This window comes from Phocoena phocoena, chromosome 7 (assembly GCF_963924675.1).
Source record: "Phocoena phocoena chromosome 7, mPhoPho1.1, whole genome shotgun sequence".
Lineage (NCBI taxonomy): Eukaryota > Metazoa > Chordata > Mammalia > Artiodactyla > Phocoenidae > Phocoena > Phocoena phocoena.
This window is the reverse complement of record NC_089225.1, coordinates 86,211,696-86,232,853: the sequence shown is the minus strand read 5'-3', so window position 1 is coordinate 86,232,853 and position 21,158 is coordinate 86,211,696. Positions and strand designations below refer to the sequence as shown.

Sequence of the window (21,158 nt, the reverse complement as noted above, 5' to 3'; positions counted from 1 at the left end):
TGCTGCTCTGCTCTGAGTCTTAAGAATAGCCTCTTTTTAAGACATTTAAACATGAAGCACTTCAGTTCAGAAATTCTAAAAGTATAATATGGTAAGAAAAAAAATCGTAGTGCATTTTAGTTTGTGGCACATTGCACAGTCAAAATAACTGCAGGGAAACTAGCTTCCTGTGGTATGCCAGAAGTTCTGAATGGAAATTTAATTTACATTTTGCATTTTATGAGAATATTGCATTATTGGCATAATATGAAGTGACTGGGAAATGAATAACTTTGAGAAAGTAAGCCTGTAGGGTCAAATTAACCACATCTTAATATTCTTGCACTTTTTTCTTTCCAAAGTATCAAATCACATTGCACTGACATTTTCACCCCAAGGTGAAAATTTAGTAGAAGAATGAAGAGAAAAGTATTTTGTAGCTGTGGGTTTAGCACAGACAAAATTACGGCTGTTTGAGGTTAGAAGGATATAGTCTGACAGATTGTGTGGGGATGTTTTTACATATGTGGGTGTCAACATGTTTGTGCTGAATTGTTTGCAGATTTGGGGGGAGGTGGTTTTTTGTGTGTGTGTGTGTGTTAATGTAGACTCCATGGGTGGCTTCAATCATTGTGTTTTCTTCCTAATTCCTATTACAAAGCAGCAGAAAGAGGTTGTAGGAGGATCTAAGCTACAGTGCTTGAAGGAAGGTTTGAACTAAGGACTAGTCATAGATGCATGTTTGTTCGATCAAGTTAATTGACGGTCTTTGAAATGTCTCCACTGTTCTAAATAAGTCTTGGAAATACTAAGGCAAGTAAACCTGGCCTCTACTCTTGCAGGGACCAGTTGGTTTACATGCTGAGGCGACAGCATGTAAACAAATCACTCAAGCAGTAAGACAAGACTCTCCTGAAGAAGTTATAGGATCAGAGAGGAAGGGGCACCCAGTTCTACCACAGTTGGTCTAGAATCGCTTCCCAGAGGATGTGCTTTGTGAGGTACTGGTGCCACACATAGGCTAGGCTCTGAGGATACAGCTATGTAAAGACATGAACTCTCACTTCAAGGAAATCAGTCTCCTGGGAGGGGGGTGGCTTGTCATCAAGACCCCTAAGGGTGTGGTTCTTACTTCTTTCCTGTCCATTCTTGAAATTCCTCTTCATATACTCACCTTTCACCTCAGCTGCAACACCCCACTGTTCCGCATCTGTGGGCCTTTGTATCTGCTGTTCCTTCTCCTGAAATGCCCACTGCCCTTGTCCCTGGCATCCCTCAAGTTTCAGTGAGGCTTCTCTCTTCTGGGATGCCTACCCTGAGGGTCCTACAGAGTCTAGGGATGGCCTTCTCCACACATCCACGCACATGCACTGATCAGATGCATCGGGCTTTTGTTGTTTGTGTGCACACATGGGGCTTCCCCACCTGGAAGCCCCTCTAAAACAGAGACCCTTTACTTTTTTGCTTTAATCTCCGGCACTGTCACTGCTCGGTGCATATAAGAACCAACAAGTAATGTTGGTTGAATCTAGGTTGTCACACTGAAGAGGCTGATGGTATTTTCATCATCAGTGGGTTAGACCAGAAGTCTTGGTATCTGACTTTGCCTGCTCACTTGTGGACAGAGATGAGGTGTGTCGGAAACAATTGCATGTTAGGGTTTGTGAATCTGGAAGGCAGGATGTTACTGTTGATTTCTGATTGATCACTGACCTGTTCATTAGTAAGTGTCATTCTGAGTGCACTATATGCACTGAGAATGCCTGAGCTGGTACTCGACAGTGGGTGATGACAAAGAGGCAAGCGAGAAAGCATCTAGCTCTGTTCCTAGACATTGGATACTCAGGCAGGGCAAAAGATCAAGGCATAAAAAGATAAATATCTATAGGAAATAGCAAACAGGTGGCCAAAGAGTGAAAACTCGGACAAAACTATAGTTTTCTGAGAAGGAGAAATACTTTGGGCTGACATGTAGAAGACAGACACATCTTGAGTTGAGGACATCCCCGTAAGCAGGAAGGGCTTGGGCGGGCTGCTTGGGAATGTTGGAGAGTGAGGGGTTTGTGGAAGGAGTAGTGGATAGATAAGGGTAGGGAAAAAAGTGAGATGGTTTTGTGGGCATCTTTTCCAAAGTACATAGGCAGTGGTATTTGAAGAGCATCTTGCATAAGTTATCATTTGTCAAAATAAGAGACTAATATTTTCCTTTTGAGTTTTATTTCCTTAAACTTCATACTTGGGCAGGTACGCATGTGGGATGGTTTAGCTAATGGGGAAATTTGGTCTCTGGGAAAAAAGGGGGTTAATCTTGGGAGAGTTAAGTTATATAGACAAATTGATGCTTTAAATCTTGACTCAAAATCTCTAGGGAATTGGATCCATATCTATTCAGCTTGATTGGTAGCTGGTCCAGGTGAGGGCCCATATCTCCATTGTCTGTATGTAAATGATACAATTTGGGCTTTTTGAGGATTGATAAAGTTACCTTTTTGTTTTTTAATTTAAGACAAATTACCTTATCCAGTATTGATTTGCTTAGACCACTTCTCTACCATCTGCATTTGTATAATCAGGGAATAACAATTAATGATTGCGTTAGCTGATCAGAACAAATTCAGGATGCTGACACTAGTCATTTGATAATTTCCAAAATCAGATCTAACATGGTTTTTGGATTATCCAGTTTTATGGTTTTCTATACCACCGGTCCATCTCTTTCCATATATATCACATATGTAGCAGAAAATTAACTCTGTACCCTAATATATGTGTTTCAAGCTTATATTATCCAATTTTTAGTTAGCAAAAAAGGAAAATTCAGTGTATCTAAGACAATAAATTAGGCATCATCTACTAATGTGATATGTGCCAGTTGGTGACTACCATGTGTCCTGGATCCAGTGAGATTTGTTTCAGCCTACCCTCCCGACACACTGGTACTGGACCTCCATGCCCCTCTTTTTTTCATAAATCCCAGATACACAATTCTCTCCCACTGCCCTCGGGTTCTCCCAGATCCTCACCAGTAGGTATAAGGCCTACTCTCATTCAAAGCTCTGTGCTACCCATTATTCTTTTTCTTATTACCTCCCTTCATGCTAGAAGAATAAATTCCTGCCAGTACTCACTTGAAGTTGTACACCTGAGTTACCAGCCTCTGAAATTTGTTGGACCTTTGTGGGGAAGGGTTCCTGTTCTATGTTGGTTTGCTTCTGAAGGGCATGGCACACTTCTGCATTAGAGATACTACTTTCACAGTGGCTTGGTGATACTTTTTTCATATCAGCTAAGCTTGGAACATGTTGATTGGAGCTAAAGTTACATTTTTTTCCTCTTCATTTTTAAAATTAATTTTTTTTAAATGATTCAAAAATTAATAGTTTGGTCATGGTTGTAATGGTTTGTGTTCACGCGTGGGGCTTCCCCACCTGGGAACTCCTTTAGTGCTGAGACCATTTACTTTTGCTTTAATCTCTAGCACTGTCATTGCTCGGTGCATATTAGAACCAACAATTAATGTTGGCTGAACCCAGGTTGTCACACTGAAGAGGCTGATGGTATTTTCACTATCAGTGAGTTAGACCAGAAGTATCAGTATTTGACTTTGCCTCCTTACCTGCAGACAGAGATGAGTTGTTTTGGCTGATGTGTGTTAGGGTTTGTGAATCTGGATAGCAGGGTGGTAACATAGCTTTTTGTGCTGGGCATTGGTAAGAGATTAGAAAGGATGAGCCCTTACACTTGAATTAATGGTGGGAATTCTACATAGAAGCTATATGCACTGTTCCTGCATGTATCCTTTGCAATCATGCTATATTTACATTTGAATACAAAGATCAAAGATTTTGGCCATGAGTTTGAAATTCATAGTTCTTAATCAAATTCTTACCTAAATACATCACATTGAATTGTGGAGACCTGGCTTACAGAGTAATATCTTTATTGCTAAATGGAGGAAATGCCCTACAAATTAGTTTCAAATAAATTCACATGGTGTAGTTATTGTGACAGGAAAAGAGACAAATGTTTTAACAAATTTTTTCTTCAAATTTAATTTCTATCTAGCTTTTAACTTTTATTGTAACTTTGGTAATCACCAAAATGTACTTAAATTTCCAAATTGATATTAAACTTTCCTTGAATTTATCTTTAAAAAGCTGATAAAAATAACTTTTAAAATTAATATTGGACAACAGCAACAAAAAGAAGCCAGTAAGAATCAAAGCAAAATAAGAAAAAATTAACCGTGGTGCCAGAAAGACATTTAGTTCCCCGAATGGTCATACTTACCTGTTTTACAGCTTGAGATCATATAACTTCAGGTATGAGTATTGAATTTTTAAGTGAGTTTACAGTCTTTTGAGAATTACTCTCTTAAGGGTTGTGGGATTTTGTTTTTGTTTTGCTGGGGGAAGGGAATTAATTGTAACTTACTGAAAATATTAGAATGCTGTATACATTTTGATAAAATAAGAAATCAGTTTGACTTTGAGAATATTGTGATACCCCTAGCCTTATGGGACACATGCTGTGGTATCTAAAAACAAATGTATTGGACTCACAGGTTGCACATTTGCAAAAACTCTATAATTGCTGAGAGATATACTTGTTCCAGCATCTGTGATGGTTGCCTGTTTTCATGACCAATCCAGTCTTCCTTCAGCATTTCAGACAAATTCACTAAGAATCTAACAGATCACCTCCAAAGGAATGTTTAGAAAAAGTTAACAGTCATTATAAATGGAATATGTCCCCAAAGACTTGCTTAATCCTGTGTATTTCCAGGCCGTGTTTTACAAAGCTAGGTGGGTCTGAGAAGTGATTCAGTGTGATGCTTGGGCTCCAGTTTAAGTTTCATGGAGAAGCCCTTGAGCCCTTGCCCTGCATACAGAGGTGACAGAGGTCTCTGTTCCCATAGTCTTCTCTGGCCTCCTGCACACCTGCAAACTCCATTTTGATATCACCATCATTGTCAATACACCCTTTATCCATTTGGGACTTCGTAATTGACCACTTTTATGTGCTAGATTCCATTGAATCTTCATAACTACAAGAGAAGAGGGAAGATGTTTTAAAATTTCTTTTCTACGCGGTTAAGAACAGTAAATCCAGAAGAAGTTAACTGACTCTGCAAGGCTGTATTGCTAGTATGTGGCAAAGCCAGAGCTAAAAGAATCTGGTTTTGGATGACTAGTCCTTTTTCTCTCCACCAGACCAATGATTCAAGTTTCATCAGGGCATTGAGGGAAGCCTACCCTGAGGGTCCTACAGAGTCTAGGGATGGCCTCCTCCACACATCCACACACACACATTGATCAGTTGCATTGGGCTTGTGTTGTTTGTGTTCACGCGTGGGGCTTCCCCACCTGGGAACTCCTTTAGTGCCGAGACCATTTACTTTTGCTTTAATCTCTAGCACTGTCATTGCTCGGTGCATATTAGAACCAACAATTAATGTTGGCTGAACCCAGGTTGTCACACTGAAGAGGCTGATGGTATTTTCACTATCAGTGAGTTAGACCAGAAGTATCAGTATTTGACTTTGCCTCCTTACCTGCAGACAGAGATGAGTTGTTTTGGCTGATGTGTGTTAGGGTTTGTGAATCTGGATAGCAGGGTGGTAACATAGCTTTTTGTGCTGGGCATTGGTAAGAGATTAGAAAGGATGAGCCCTTACACTTGAATTAATGGTGGGAATTCTACATAGAAGCTATACTTTAAACTAGTGCTGTCTAAAATAGAAATATATGCAAGCCATATATGTGATTTAAAATTTTCTAGTAACCACATTTTGTAAAAAGTAAATAGAAATAGGTAATAGTAATTTTAATAATATATTTTATTTAAACCAATATATCCAAAATATTCTTTCAACATAAGTCAATATGAAAAAATTATTGAGCTGTATTTTACATATTCTTTTTATTAATAAGTCTTCCATATCCGGTGTATTCTATACTTATTGCATGCCTAAATCCATATGCTAAATTTTCAATGGTTAAAGTTAAATACAGTCCTACCAAAAGAAGAGTATAAAATATTCTTTATATTGCTTCAGTTTTCAAATTTTAATTTACATTAAATTAAATTGGAAGTTCAGTTCTTTTTTTTTTTTTCGCGGTATGCGGGCCTGTCACTGTTGTGGCCTCTCCCGTTGCGGAGCACAGGCTCCGGACGCGCAGGCTCAGCGGCCATGGCTCACGGGCCCAGCTGCTACGTGGCATGTGGGACCTTCCTGGACCGGGGCACAAACCCGTGTCCCCTGCATTGGCAGGCGGACTCTCAACCACTGCACCACCAGGGAAGCCCGGAAGTTTAGTTCTTTAGTTGCCTTAGCCACATTTCAAGTGCTCACAGCCACATGTGGTTTCTGACTACTGTATTGGACACTGCAGTTGTTGACAGCTGTGGGATTAAGTCAAAATCCTTTCTCACCTCTCTCCATATTCTGAAGTAGGAGCTATACCTCATTAAGGATATAAGGTTTAAATTTTAATTTATAAATTTTTAAACAACCATTTTAAGGTGGTGATCCAGGCAATGAGGAGTTAACCTAATCTCGGCCAGTTATTATTTTATTAGTTGTTTTAAAACTAAAAAAAAAAAATAGAGTAAATGTTTGTATGGTCTGTAAAGTGTCTGGTGCTTTGCATAAATTCAGTAACTCAGGCCCTAGCACCTAGTTGGCTTTTGGGTGAGCAAGTAAATGGATGAATGAAAACAATCAACATGGAGCATAAATAAATGAGTACATATTTTATTTTATGTAATAGTTATAAATGCTTTTGAAATTCAGGAAAATAAAGCCCTTGTCTCATTTTTCCATCACTCCCCTAATCTAAAAACCTTGGGAAAAAAATATTTAAAATTCAGCTGGAACAATGATTATTAATAATATTTAACAATGTTAGTAATAATAATTGGAAGCCATTTCCACCTTAAAAATGGCAATCTGGAAAACGGGGCCATGGTCGTTTTCTTTGAGTTTGAGAATTTACAAACCTGTCACAGCATCATGATGTGTATATTGCATTGCTCACTACAATTTTCCATTAAATGTTTAATTTATTGAATTCATGTAGATCAATCTCAAAGTGATTTAGTAAATAAATGTTTCAAACATTATCATTAAAAAAAAAAATTTAGCTGGAATCTAAGAGGAACTCTGAGACAGTTTTCCAAAGCAGCGTTAATAACGTGGAGTATTTTTTAGTTGTAGCACATACACCCTGAGAAGGGATTACCAAGCTATGGAGTGATGTTTACTGGTTACTCTTTTTCCAATTTTTTTTAATGTTTATTTATTTATTTTCTTATTAGTTATCCATTTTATACACATGAGTGTATACATGTCAATCCCAGTCTCCAAATTCATCCCAGCACCACCACCACCCCCCCCGCCGCTTTCCCCCCTTGGTGTCCATACATTTGTTCTCTACTTCTGTATACCAATTTCTGTTCTGCAAACCAGTTCATCTGTGCCATTTTCTAGGTTCCACATATATGCGTGAATATACGATATTTGTTTTTCTCTTTCTGACTTACTTCACTCTGGATGACAGTCTCTAGATGCATCCACATCTCTACAAATGACCCGATTTTGTTCCTTTTTATGGCTGAGTAATATTCCATTGTATATATGTACCACATCTTCTTTATCCATTCATCTGTTGATGGGCATTTAGGTTGCTTCCATGACCTGGCTATTGTAAATAGTGCTGCAGTGAACATTGGGGTGCATGTGTCTTTTTGAATTATGGTTTTCTCTGGGTATATGCCCAGTAGTGGGATTGCTGGGTCATATAGTAATTCTATTTTTAGTTCTTTAAGGAACCTCCATACTGTTCTCCATAGTGGCTGTATCAATTTACATTCCCACCAACAGTGCAAGAGGGTTCCCTTTTCTCCACACCCTCTCCAGCATTTCTTCTTTGTAGGTTTTCTGATGCCCATTCTAACTGGTGTGAGGTGATACCTCGTAGTTTTGATTTGCATTTCTCTAATAATTAGTAATGTTGAGCAGCTTTATGTGTGCTTCTTGGCCATCTGTATGTCTTCTATGGAGAAATGTCTGTTTAGGTCTTGTGCCCAGTTTTTGATTGGCTTGTTTGTTTTTTTTAATATTGAGCTGCATGAGCTGTTTATATATTTTGGAGATTAATCCTTTGTCCGATGATTCATTTGCAAATATTTTCTCCCATTTTGAGGGTTGTCTTTTCGTCTTGTTTATGGTTTCCTTTGCTGTGAAAAAGCTTTTAAGTTTCATTAGATCCCATTTGTTTATTTTTGTTTTTATTTCCATTTCTCTAAGAGATGGGTCAAAAAAGATCTTGCTGTGATTTATGTCAAAGAGTGTTCTTCCTATGTTTTCCTCTAAGAGTTTTATAGTGCCTGGTCTTACATTTAGGTCTCTAATCCATTTTGAGTTTCTTTTTGTGTATGGTGTTAGGGAGTGTTCTAATTTCATTCTTTTACATGTAACTGTCCAGTTTTCCCAGCACCACTTATAGAAGAGGCTGTCTTTTCTCCATTGAATATTCTCGCCTCCTTTATCAAAAATAAGGTGACCATATGTGTGTGGGTTTATCTCTGGGCTTTCTATCCTGTTCCATTGATCTATATTTCTGTTTTTGTGCCACTACCATACTGTCTTGATTATTGTAGCTTTGTAATATAGTCTGAAATCCAGGAGCCTGATTCCACCAGCTCCATTTTCCTTTCTCAAGATAGCTTTGGCTATTCGGGGTCTTTTGTGTTTCCATACGAATTGTGAAGTTTTTTACTCTAGTTCTGTGAAAAATGCCGTTGGTAGTTTGATAGGGATTGCATTGAGTCTATAGATTGCTTTGGGTAGTATAGTCATTTTCACAATATTGATTCTTCCAATCCAAGAACATGGTATATCTCTCCATCTGTTTGTATCATCTTTAATTTCTTTCATCAGTGTCTTATAGTTTTCTGCATATGGGTCTTTTGTCTCCCTAGGTAGGTTTATTCCTAGGTATTTTATTCTTTTTGTTGCAATGGTAAACGGGAGTGTTTCCTTAATTTCTCTTTCAGATTTTTTCATCATTCGTGTATACGAATGCAAAAGATTTCTGTGCATTAATTTTGTATCCTACAACTTTACCAAATTCATTGATTAGCTCTAGTAGTTTTCTGGTGGCATCTTTAGGACTCTCTATGTATAGTATCATGTCATCTGCAAACAGTGACAGTTTTACTTCTTTTCCAATTTGTATTCCTTTTATTTATTTTTCTTCTCTGATTGCTGTGACTAGGACTTCCAAAACTATGTTGAATAATAGTGGTGAGAGTGGACATCCTTGTCTTGTTCCTGATCTTAGAGGAAATGCTTTCAGCTTTTCACCATTAAGAATGACATTGGCTGTGGGTTTGTCGTATCTGGCCTTTATTATGTTGAGGTAGGTTCCCTCTATGCCCACTTTCTGGAGAGTTTTTATCATAAATGGTGTTGAATTTTGTCAAAAGCTTTTTCTGCATCTATTGAGATAATCATATGGTTTTTATTCTTCAATTTGTTAATATGGTGTATCAGATTGTTTGATTTGCGTATAGTGAAGGATCCTTGCATCTCTGGGATAAATCCCACTTGATCATGGTGTATGATCCTTTTAATGTGTTGTTGGATTCTGGTTGCTAGTATTTTGTTGAGGATTTTTGCATCTCTATTCATCAGTGATATTGGTCTGTAATTTTCTTTTTTTGTAGTATCTTTGTCTGGTTTTGGTATCAGGGTGATGGTGGCCTCATAGAATGAGTTTAGGAGTTTTACTTCCTCTGCAATTTTTTGGAAGAGTTTGAGAAGGATGGGTGTTAGCTCTTCTCTAAATGTTTGATAGACTTCACCTGTGAAGCCATGTGGTCCTGGACTTTTGTTTGTTGGAAGATTTTTAATCACAGTTTCAATTTCATTACTTGTGATTGGTCTGTTCATATTTTCTGTTTCTTCCTGGTTCAGTCTTGGAAGGTTATACCTTTCTAAGAATTTGTCCATTTCTTCCAGGTTGTCCATTTTATTGGCATAGAGTTGCTTGTAGTAGTCTCTTAGGATGCTTTGTATTTCTGCAGTGTCTGTTGTAACTTCTCCTTTTTCATTTCTAATTTTATTGACTTGAGTCCTCTCCCTCTTTTTCTTGATGAGTCTGGCTAATGGTTCATCAATTTTGTTTATCTTCTCAAAGGACCAGCTTTTTTTTTTTTTTTAAACATCTTTATTGGGGTATAATTGCTTTACAATGGTGTGTTAGTTTCTGCTTTATAACAAAGTGAATCAGCTATACATATACATATGTTCCCATATGTCTTCCCTCTTGCGTCTCCCTCCCTCCCACTCTCCCCATCCCACCCCTCCAGGCTGTCACAAAGCACCGAGCTAATATCCCTGTGCCTTGCGGCTGCTTCCCCCCAGCTATCTACCTTACTACGTTTGTTAGTGTGTATATGTCCATGACTCTCTCTCGCCCTGTCAAAACTCACCCTTCCCCCTCCCCATATCCTCAAGTCCATTCTCCAGTAGGTCTGCGTCTTTATAAAGGACCAGCTTTTAATTTTATTAATCTTTGCTATTATTTTCTTTGTTTCTATTTCATTTATTTCTGCTCTGATCTTTATGATTTCTTTCCTTCTGCTAACTTTGGATTTTGTTTGTTCTTCTTTCTCTAGTTCCTTTAGGTGTAAGGTTAGATTGTTTACTTGAGATTTTTCTAGTTTCTTGAGGTAGGCTTGTATAGCTATAAACTTCCTTCTTAGAACTGTTTTTGCTGCATCCCATAGGTTTTGGATTGTCATGTTTTCATTGTCATTTGTCTCTAGGTATTTTTTGATTTCCTCTTTGATTTCTTCAGTGATCTCTTGGTTATTTAGTAACATATTGTTTAGCCTCCATGTGTTTTGTGTTTTTTTACGTTTTTTTTCCCTGTAATTGATTTCTAATCTCATAGCATTGTGGTCAGAAAAGATGCTTGATATGATTTCAGTTTTCTAAATTTACTGAGGCTTGATTTGTGACCCAGGATGTGATCTGTCCTGGAGAATGTTTCGTGCGCACTTGAGAAGAAAGTGTAATCTTCTGTTTTTGGATGGAATGTCCTATAAATCTCAATTAAATCTATCTGGTCTATTGTGTCATTTAAAGCTTGTGTTTCCTTATTAATTTTCTGTTTGGATGAGCTGTCCATTGGTGTAAGTGAGGTGTTAAAGTCCCCCACTATTATTGTGTTACTGTCGATTTCCTCTTTTCGAGCTGTTAGCAGTTGCCTTATGTATTGAGGTGCTCCTATGTTGGGTGCGTATATATTTATAATTGTTATATCTTCTTCTTGGATTGATCCGTTGATCATTACATAGTGTCCTTCCTTGTCTCTTGTAACATTCTTTAGTTTAAAGTCTATTTTATCTGTTATGAGTATTGCTACTCCAGCTTTCTTTTGATTTCCATTTGCATGGAATATCTTTTTCCATCCCCTCACTTTTAGTCTGTATGTGTCCCTAGGTCTGAAGTGGGTCTCTTTTAGGCAGCATATACATGGGTCTTGTTTTTGTATCCATTAAGCAAGCCTGTGTCTTTTGGTTGGAACATTTAATCCATTCACGTTTAAGGTAATTATCGATATGTATGTTCCTATTACCATTTTCTTAATGGTTTTGGGTTTGTTTTTGTAGGTCCTTTTCTTCTCTTGTGTCTCCCACTTAGGGAAGTTCCTTTAGCATTTGTTGTAGAGCTGGTTTGGTGGTGCTGAATTCTCTTAGCTTTTGCTTGTCTGTAAAGCTTTTGATTTCTCTGTCAAATCTGAATGAGATCCTTGCTGGGTAGAGTAATCTTTGTTGTAGGTTCTTCCTTTTCATCACTTTAAGTATATCGTGCCACTCCCTTCTGGCTTGTAGAGTTTCTGCTGAGAAATCAGCTGTTAACATTATGGGAGTTCCCTTGTATGTTATTTGTCATTTTTCCCTTGCTGCTTTCAATACTTTTTCTTTGTCTTTAATTTTTGCCAGTTTGATTACTATTTGTCTCAGCATGTTTCTCCTTGGGTTTATCCTGTATAGGACTCTCTGCACTTCCTGGACTTGGCTGGTTATTTCCTTTCCCATGTTAGGGAAGTTTTTGACTATAATCTTTTCAAATATTTTCTTGGGTCCTTTCTCTCTTCTCCTTCTGGGACCCCTATAATGCGAATGTTGTTGCGTTTAATGTTGTCCCAGAGGTCTCTTAGGCTGTCTTCATTTATTTTCATTCTTTTTCTTTATTCTGTTCTGCAGCAGTGAATTCTACCATTTTGTCTTTCAGGTCACTTGCCCGTTCTTCTGCCTCAGGTATTCTGCTATTGATTCCTTCTAGTGTGGTTTTCATTTCAGTTATTGTATTGTTCATCTCTGTTTGTTTGTTCTTTAATTCTTCTAGATCTTTTAAAAACATTTCTTGCATCTTCTCAATCTTTGCCTCCATTCTTTTTTGAGGTCCTGGATCATCTTCACTATCATTATTCTGAATTCTTTTTCTGGAAGATTGCCTATCTCCATTTCATTTAGTTGTTTTCCTGGGGTTTTATCTTGTTCCGTCATCCAGTACATAGCCCTCTGCCTTTTCATCTTGTCTGTCTTTCTGTGAATGTGTTTTTTGTTCCACAGGCTGCAGGATTGTAGTTCGTCTTGCTTCTGCTGTCTGCCCTCTGGTGGATGAGCCTCTTTTTCCAATGTTAAGAAAGCTTTGTGACATTTTCTCTCTCAGTGTCTGTATTCCCCAGGTGGTTTAAATTCTCTAGTGTTGCTGAGTGTGATGTGAAAGCAATTGATGGGTCTTTTCTGATTTCCTCTAGATGTGCTAGGTGACAATATAAACCCATTACAGAGTACCCCTTCTCCTTTCCATTTTGCTTTTCCATTTCCTGATCTACAGAATTTCAAATTCCTAATCCAAGTCCTAAGGAGACTAGGACCCTAACATGCCCAGATAACAGAAATCTAGTAGCTACATTTTTTAAACAAATAAAAAGAAATAGGATTAGTTTTAACAGAAACATAGGTACATCAACATCCTAGTCTCCTTAGGAAATGGATTAGGAACTTGAAATTTTGCAGATCAGGAAATGAATGCAGAAAATTTGCATTAGCAATGTTTATTTTCAAGAGACTTTTAATGCAAGATTCTGACACCTGTTCGTATTTCATGCTACAATCTATATCTTAAAGGCAAATGTATAGTGCAATACGTTTGACATATCACTTATGCTCTCCCAAACCCATCTTCAGTGAGAACCTCTACCAATGAGTTCTGTAAAATGATGCACTTGGTTTCCCAGAGGGGATGTTTCTCAGGAGACTGATCCCAGGGTTGAGATGAAGATTTACAAGAAGATTTTCAGGATACTCCTTTTTTAGGCTCGGGCAGATAGGGAAGAAGTGGGAAGTGATCTTTGATGGTGAAGGAATAGTTAATCCATTGTAGAGTTTCACATTGTAGTCCCTGTTACAGAGGCGTGGCCAGATTTAAACAAGCAAGCAAACATTTTCTACTCTTATGCCAGTTCAGTACCTAGAGAGGGACTGAAATCACTCAGGCTGTCCTGCGCCTCTGCTGTACCTGGGTCTTTGTTGCAAATGAGGATGCTTTATTCATGCAGTTTCTTTTACAGGATTGAGCCAGGCCCTGCTTTAGTGCTGTTGGTATCACAATGAACAAAAGAGATGCCCGCATGAAGCTTATACTCTCCTAGGGGAAGCAGACAGTAGTACACACAAACAATATGCAGTCTAATGTCAGAGTGACTAAGTAGTGTATAGAAGATGACAGAATCTGCTGTTCAGCAGATGATGGGGAGGGTAGGTCTCTCTGAGGTGGAGACATTTGAACAGTGACCTGAATGAAGTGAGGCAACAGGAGTGTTCCAGGTAGCAAGTGCAAAGGCTCTGAGATGGGAACAGCCAGATAGGGCGTGGGGAATCAGGTTGGCGGTGGCAGATCATGTAGACTCTATACTACAGGACCTTATAGGCTTTTGACTTTTATTCTAAAAGCAATAGGAAACCATTGGAGCATTTACACTTTAATATCTTCTTAACCATTTTTGGGTCATGAACTTCTTTGGCAGTCTGGTGAAGCCTGTGGAACCCTCTGCAGAATAATGTTTTTAAATGCATAAAATAAAATCCAGGGGATTTTAAAGAAAACAATTATATGGAAATATAAAGATTGAAGTCACCTTTAAGGGACACACATGCTCTGATTTACATTTTCAAAGGGTTGTTCTGACTGCTGCAGCAAGAATAGACTGTAGGGGCCAAGGATAGAAGCACAGAGACCAGTGAGCTTGGAGCCAAGCTGTTTTCATCTACCCTGTAGGGCAATGGTCTCAAAATAGCGTTGTGCAACACAGTCTTTTTGAGTGCAGGAAGAAAAATTTATAACTTCTATTTATATTTAATTGACCCTAATTCTTTTAAATTTCTATATTGAGTATATGTTTTATAATATCCTAATATATTAGGACATTAGTACATTTATATAATTCATGAATAAATCTGCATGTATTGAAGGTACATGTTCAAAAGGTAATGGTAACAATATATTTTGATCAATCAAATGTGATGTTTGTGATGTAGGAAGAGTTACTCTATAAGAAACTAAAAAAAAAAAAAAATGCCACACCGCTTTAGACCACATTCCATTTCAGAGGCCATTTTGTGGGGAAGCATGAATTTGTGCCATGATTCAGCCTTGCTAAATGTCAGTCCTGTTTCTCAAGCATCCTTAACTCTCCTTAAGAGCCCTCATATGGCTATAAATCTATTTACACCTGATTAGACCTACTATCACGTCTGACGTGACACATACTCCCCCAGGGAAATGAGTTTCCTGGGGTTAATAATTTCCAGAAAGGAAAAGCAGTTCTTGATGTTCCCCCTGAAATTCTGAAGAGCGGCTTCTACTGCGGGCCCTGTGAACCGTGCAGGCACTGTCATGCTCTCCTGTACATCCTCTTTGTCACGTGCTTGCCTTCATTCACACATTCCTTCGGGACTTGAGTCCTGATGTTTGAAGCTTGTCTCCCATTTGCCTGTCTCACAGAGACCTCTCTTGAACATTTTTGTTCACTCTTGAGATGCAGTGAGCCAAATGCTGGGCATTCTAGGTGCCGCAAGTGTAGCGTGGGGCAGGGCTATGACATTTTCTGTTTTATACCCAGGAATAGGACCTGGAGTGGAGCAAGGACAGAAGGGAGGGTGAGGCAGATGAGCTGATTTTGCATGAATCTGTTCAGTTATTACTGAACTGCCTTTTTCTTTTCTTTTCTTTCTTTCTCCCTCCCTCCCTCCCTCCCTCCCTCCCTCCCTCCCTTCCTTCCTTCTTTTCTCCTACACCCCTTTTACCCCCTGTCTTTTTTTTCTAAAAGCCTTTGTTTTCTTTTATAAAGAAAGCCGTTCTTTTCTAAAGAAGGAAACCCAAGCCTTTCATAAAATGAGCAGAAACCTTCAGGTACGGTGTTAGGATAAAAACTAATGCATTGTGGGTGTAGGTTCTGCCCCCAAGATCCAGCAGTCAGGTGTTGGTGTCTGGGGGATGTAATCTTGGCCATGCAAAGTGCTGACGGAAGAATTTCACTGACTTGAGAGTAGATATTAGTTTGTGGAAGTGGGTACAGAACCCAGAAACTAGGCCAGCCTAACCACACTATTTGTGAGCTTTAGATAGGAAATTGTATTCCCAATTCTTTGTATTTTTCCTGTCCCTCTGATTTCTGAACTCTCCCTGTTTCAGGCACTACTCCTTCATTTGGCTCTGTTCTTTCTTGGTTATTTTAAATTTCTTATTAGTGAGTATTTGCGGAAATGGCAACTTGTAGGTCAGTTACTCAGGAGCTAGAAAAATAACTTGATGCATCACTGTAGCATAACTTGGCTAAACTAGCAGGGCACAGAGGGTCTTGTCCGTAGTGTTATTCTGTATAGCACCTGCTGCAAGCAGGAAACAATGTTAGGTGACACGATTCAGAGCTAAGTCAAGCTGTTTGTAGTTTCTGTCTGTGCAGTGGCAAAAGGGACGCAGCCACTGGAAGGACACTGAAATAGCTACTGGGAAGAGGATGGTTGGTTTGTGCCAGGAATTAACAGAGCATCTACATTATTTTCTGGGAAATCACTAACTCCGTGATATTATTTGTCAGAATAGAACAGAACAAAACTGGTTAAAAAAAATTCAGCAAGGGGAAAAGCAAACTCTTTGAAATTAAAAAAAAATATACCCAAAGACATCTACTTTAATCTCCCTCATTTTCTGTGTCCTTCCTGTGTCCTTCAGAACGTAGTTGCCTGTGATGGACGGGTCTGTTCGATTGTGGGATTGATTTTGGGGACTGGATGTCTCTGCTTGTTGCTGTAGAATGTCATGGGATTTCCAGATGCCTTGTTGCATTTGGGGTATGCTTGGTATCCAAGGTTCCAGGACCCTCCAGTTTTACTCTCATTTGAAGGCCTTTGAGGGTGGAAGGTATTTTGAATTTCTGAAGTCTTTGGTGCCTCATTCTCCGTTTCTTGTTGTTGTTTGTGTCAGATTTGTTTGAAGTAACAGAGCCTCGTGGGTGATCAATAACATTAAGTAAATGATGCCAACAGGCCTCTCTGAGAGGGCACTTCTCTCTCCTACTTGGGTCTCTTATTTCCCCTTCAGCATCCCACCCATTCAGAGCAGATCTAAAGAGCACAGTTTTTCTGGTCCATTCTCCATCAGTATACTGAGAAAATACTTAAAACTTAAAAAGACTCTCTGTTTTCCAATATTTAGTTTGCCCAGAGTGACTCTAGACCCAGCTGTCTGGAGCCTGAGCCCTGGAAGTTCGTACTGACGGCCAGTTAGACCTGTCTCCTCAGCAGCCTCTGAGAATATAGACGAACGGGGAGGAAAGGGGGTTCAGATTAATTGAACATTTACCTTGTGCCAGGCTTTGGAAATGCCTTATACACAACGACATATGTAAGCCTCACGATAAACACAGGCATCTCACCCCCACTTGACAGATAAGGACCCTGAGGCCTGGTGTCTGCAAAGAATGAATAAGATCCCAGGTGTGCTAACTCCAAAGCTGACTTGACCCCTCCACTCTTCACCTTCTCTGCAGCAAGCGCACTTTTCCAAAATTGTGGCTTTAAGTATCCAGAAGGTGAACTTTTAACACCGCTCAGTGATTCTTTTTTTTTTTTTTTCTGGTTTCCAAAACTGAATGGGTTTCCTCCTGCGCTTCTGGCCCTCCTTCATGTCCTCTTGGTTCGATTGAAAAGAAATGCCTGTGTTTCTCATTCCTCTTCTCCATGGGTTTTACAGAGCAGCAGCCCACTAGGGCACCAATTTAATGAAATGAAATTTTTCAATCATGTTTGGTTCAATTCTAGGTGATACAAATAAAGAATTGTGAATGCTTTGTAGTTAGGTTCAAAGGGAAGGAAAAAGGTAGAAAGAAGAAACTGGGTCAAGTATAGTACCTGGGCAATGTCTCCTTAAGTGCTGCCAAGTGAACGTTGAGCTATTAAAAATGGAGAAATAATGGGGCAGCCGTACTACTTTGGCACTTGTGTATCTGGAAATTTCAGGTTTAGCAGTTTATAATACTTACCTATGCCAGGCATTGTTCTAATTTATATATAGTACATATGTATATTAATTTATCCTCTCCAAACCCTTTAAGGTACATATCTCTAAGAAAACAGAGGCACAGAGATGTTGATTAACTTGCCCAAGGATAGACAGTTAAGAGCGGAACCAAAAGTTGAGCCTAGGAAGGTTGGCTTCAGAGCTGTTGACTGCTATGCTAACCAGCCTCTCAGTTACAGGGCTCGGTAACTCTCATGATTTCAAAGATCATTTTTCTTCTTATTAGAACCAGCCCACCATACAGTTGGAAGGGTAAGTATTTGTCATGTTTGATGACAGACGTTGATGGGTTAAAAAAAGGTCTTAGGAAAATCATGCACTTTCTCTTCCATATTCCTCAATCTGTATTTACTGTGCGAAAAGGTCACTTGAGCACAGAGCTCGAATTTCGTGCTTCTAAGCAGCTTCACCGTGGCTGAAACCTTGCTCTACAAATTGACTTTAAAAATATTTTGTAATAATGTGTATCACGCTCAAATATGAACGCTCTGGAGTCATTAAGTGATGAGCTTCTTAAATAGGACTTTTGCAACTGTATTTCACATAAATGCCGGGAATCGTTAAGTGATTTTTGTTTTACTCTCAGATCGTAGCCTTTTTTCGTGACTGTCCATCCACTCACATTTACTGGAAGGAACTGGGGTTCTGGGAGACCTGAGCTCTTTGCCTTGTCAGTCAGCTGCCTGGCTACAGTTTGTGGTAGGAGGGAAGAGAGGGGAGAAGACTAAATAGGCTGAAATGGTAAATTACTGTAGGTTCTGGAGAAAAATAGAATTAGAAACATTTGTGGTTCAGATGAAAATAGCACACTTCCTTTCTGCTTGGAGTCGGGGAGAGGGGGTCAAAGTGCTCCAGGGAATAGAAAATAAATAAAAATTGATCCCTCACCAGTTGAAGGAAATGCTCTGACTCTGGGAACTGAAATGACAGCTCCAGATTTGAAGATCTTGTGAAACCACTTTTGAAGGTTAAAAAATAAAATAAAATAAAATAAAATAACAAGAAAACACCAGGAGACTTAAAAAAAAACAAAACAAATGTGACATACTGTGTTAGGAAATGCAGTCTTTCAAGAATGATTTCACAGCCCTTTTCCAAGACTGTAGAATAGGTAGCAGACCCTGATCAGGTGTGTGCCCGTTTTGTTCCTGTTGCTGACCATGGTCATTCCATCTCTTCTTGCAGGTGAGAAGCCTTATAAGTGCTCATGGGAAGGGTGTGAGTGGCGTTTTGCACGAAGCGATGAGCTCACAAGGCACTACAGGAAACACACAGGTGCAAAGCCCTTTAAATGCAACCACTGCGACAGGTAAAGAAACTTAGAAGCTGCTGGGATGGGGAAGGGAGTTGCTGAAATGGGTGGGGGGGTGCTGGTCGTGTGCTCTTGGGTTTATCACAAGCCTCTCTTGCAGAGACTCAGGCCTGGGAATGCCTTTTACTTCTCCATGGAGAAAACCAGTTAGATAAGGGTGCCTCCTTGCATGTAACCAAGAGATGATGTGAATTCTTGGATCAGTTACATAAGTATTTAACGAGCACCAGAACTGTGATAGTCACTGGGTATCAATAAGACATAGCTCCTACCTACCCTCAAGGGGATGATGTGGCAGATAATTTTAGTGTAATAGGAAAAGTGATAGGATAGAGAATGGCCACCTGTAGCTTCTGATCTTTCTATTAACATCAACACTATTTTTCCTCATCCTTAATAACGTGAAAGAATAGAAAGCCTGCTTAATGGAGGGAAGGTGAGTTATAAGGCTTTTCTTCGAAGCACTGTTGGAAACGAATTTGCTGAAGAGAGTTCCCATTCTTTGGGGGGCCTGAACCATCCTTTCTTCTTTGAAAATAGGTACAAAGTTCTAAAAGTTGGTGAGGCTTTGAGAACTTATCCTATAATTCAATTTCAAACCTTCAGCATTTGATAGTGGAAGAAAGAGCACGTAGCAGCAGATTCTACGCAAGTAATAGTATCTGACAGCCCTGGCATTATCAACCAATAAACCCCAAAATGGAGACTCTGCAGGCCAAGGTGAAGGCAGGATTAGGTTTAGACATAATCAAATAATGGGCTTGCATCTGAGCGTGTTAGCCTTCTAATCCTATTTCTGTGTTTAAAAGGAAGCTTAAGAAAATTAACCATCTTTTTAATGCACTACTAAAGGTCTCGGTTATGATGAGAAAAATGCTTCTAATACGATAAAAGCCCTGAAAGCCTCAGGGTTCCCCGGCTCAGCCAGCAGTTCACAGGCTGGCAGGAGGGGTGAGCAGGATGTCTGCAGAGGCCTGGCTCTCTGTCGGAGGAAATGCAATGGTTTTCCCATCCTGCCCCCCTCATCGCTGTGCCGGCACCTCCCTCACCAGACCTTCCTCTGGAGTAGTGCCTGTTTGTTTGGAGAGCAGGGCAAGAGTGGCCAAATCTCATGGGTGGCCACTTGGCTTGGAGCTCCTTTAAGATGCTTATAAAGGAGCATTCAGGTTTTTCCTCCTTTTTTTTTTTTTTTCCTTTTTCCTGAAGAGGCTATTTTCCTCTTATCTTCATTCTTGAAGAACTAAATAAAGCCCCCCATGCCTCCTGGAGCCCAAAGATAACCTCCCACCCCAGGGCTGAGGAAGTACATTCCATGAAGCTATTGTCTCTCATTCCCTTGGAGCTCTCTTCTGCTACCTAAAAACACAACCTGTTTTTTCATTTCTATCCCATTACCTCAAAGTCCCCCTAAATTTATGTGAATCAGCAGCTGTTCTTCTACAGATTATATTTCAGTGATGTTTCTCCTTATTTGATATCGTCTCTCGACTCCCATCTCAAGTTCATTCCTCTCTAACCCTGGCTACTAATAAAGAAGTTATATAGATGGTGACTCTTTGACCACAGCCCTTTGAGGAAGAGCCTTATATCAGTGGGGATGAAGAGGATCCTTTGTGAGTTGTCAAAGTGTGGTGGTAGTAGGTACACACGAGTCGCCTTGCCCTGAAGGGTGGTGAGGCTGTTACTTGGAGGTGGTGCATTATGGATGGCCATAATCTGGGGAAATTGCCAGTTAGCATTCCTCTCTTTAGGTCCACCGAGTTACTGAGCAGTATGCAGCTGTCCAGCACTTGACACGTTAGGATTAAACCTGACCATTTGTGTGATTTATATGGAGAAATATTTCACACCGACTGGATATTTCAGTGAAGGAGATGTCAGGGATGGGTAATTTGGTTAGTCTTTTGCTTTATTTTCCTCATTGAAATATACTCTGGTTTCTGGAGTTAGAAACTTGAGGAACAGGTGGTACAAATTCTGTGACGTGGTATTTGGGGGAGCTGGTGAGTAGCTCAGAGTCCTGTGACATGGGCCAAGGGTCATTGCATTTCAACAGTGTCAGAAATCAGGGGGAGGAGTCTCATTCGTGTGTCCTGACAGGCAGCACCTTGTACTTCAGTTGCAGGAATTATGCTAAGACTAGAGCAGGTCTGAGAGGTGACGTGGGGAGTTGGAGTGGTCCCAAAGCTGATGGAAGGAAAG

The 21,158-nt window shown here is 39.6% G+C and overlaps 1 protein-coding gene across 1 annotated transcript in view; it reads left to right on the top strand.

Annotated features, from left to right (window-relative positions):
• The window catches only part of KLF7 (KLF transcription factor 7), a 108,372-nt gene that overhangs the window by 75,701 nt on the left and 11,513 nt on the right, over positions 1–21,158 (top strand). The window contains exon 3 of the mRNA XM_065880654.1: positions 18,830–18,953. Within this exon, the coding sequence (XP_065736726.1) occupies positions 18,830–18,953 (124 nt within the window). The remainder of the gene's footprint in view (positions 1–18,829; positions 18,954–21,158) is intronic.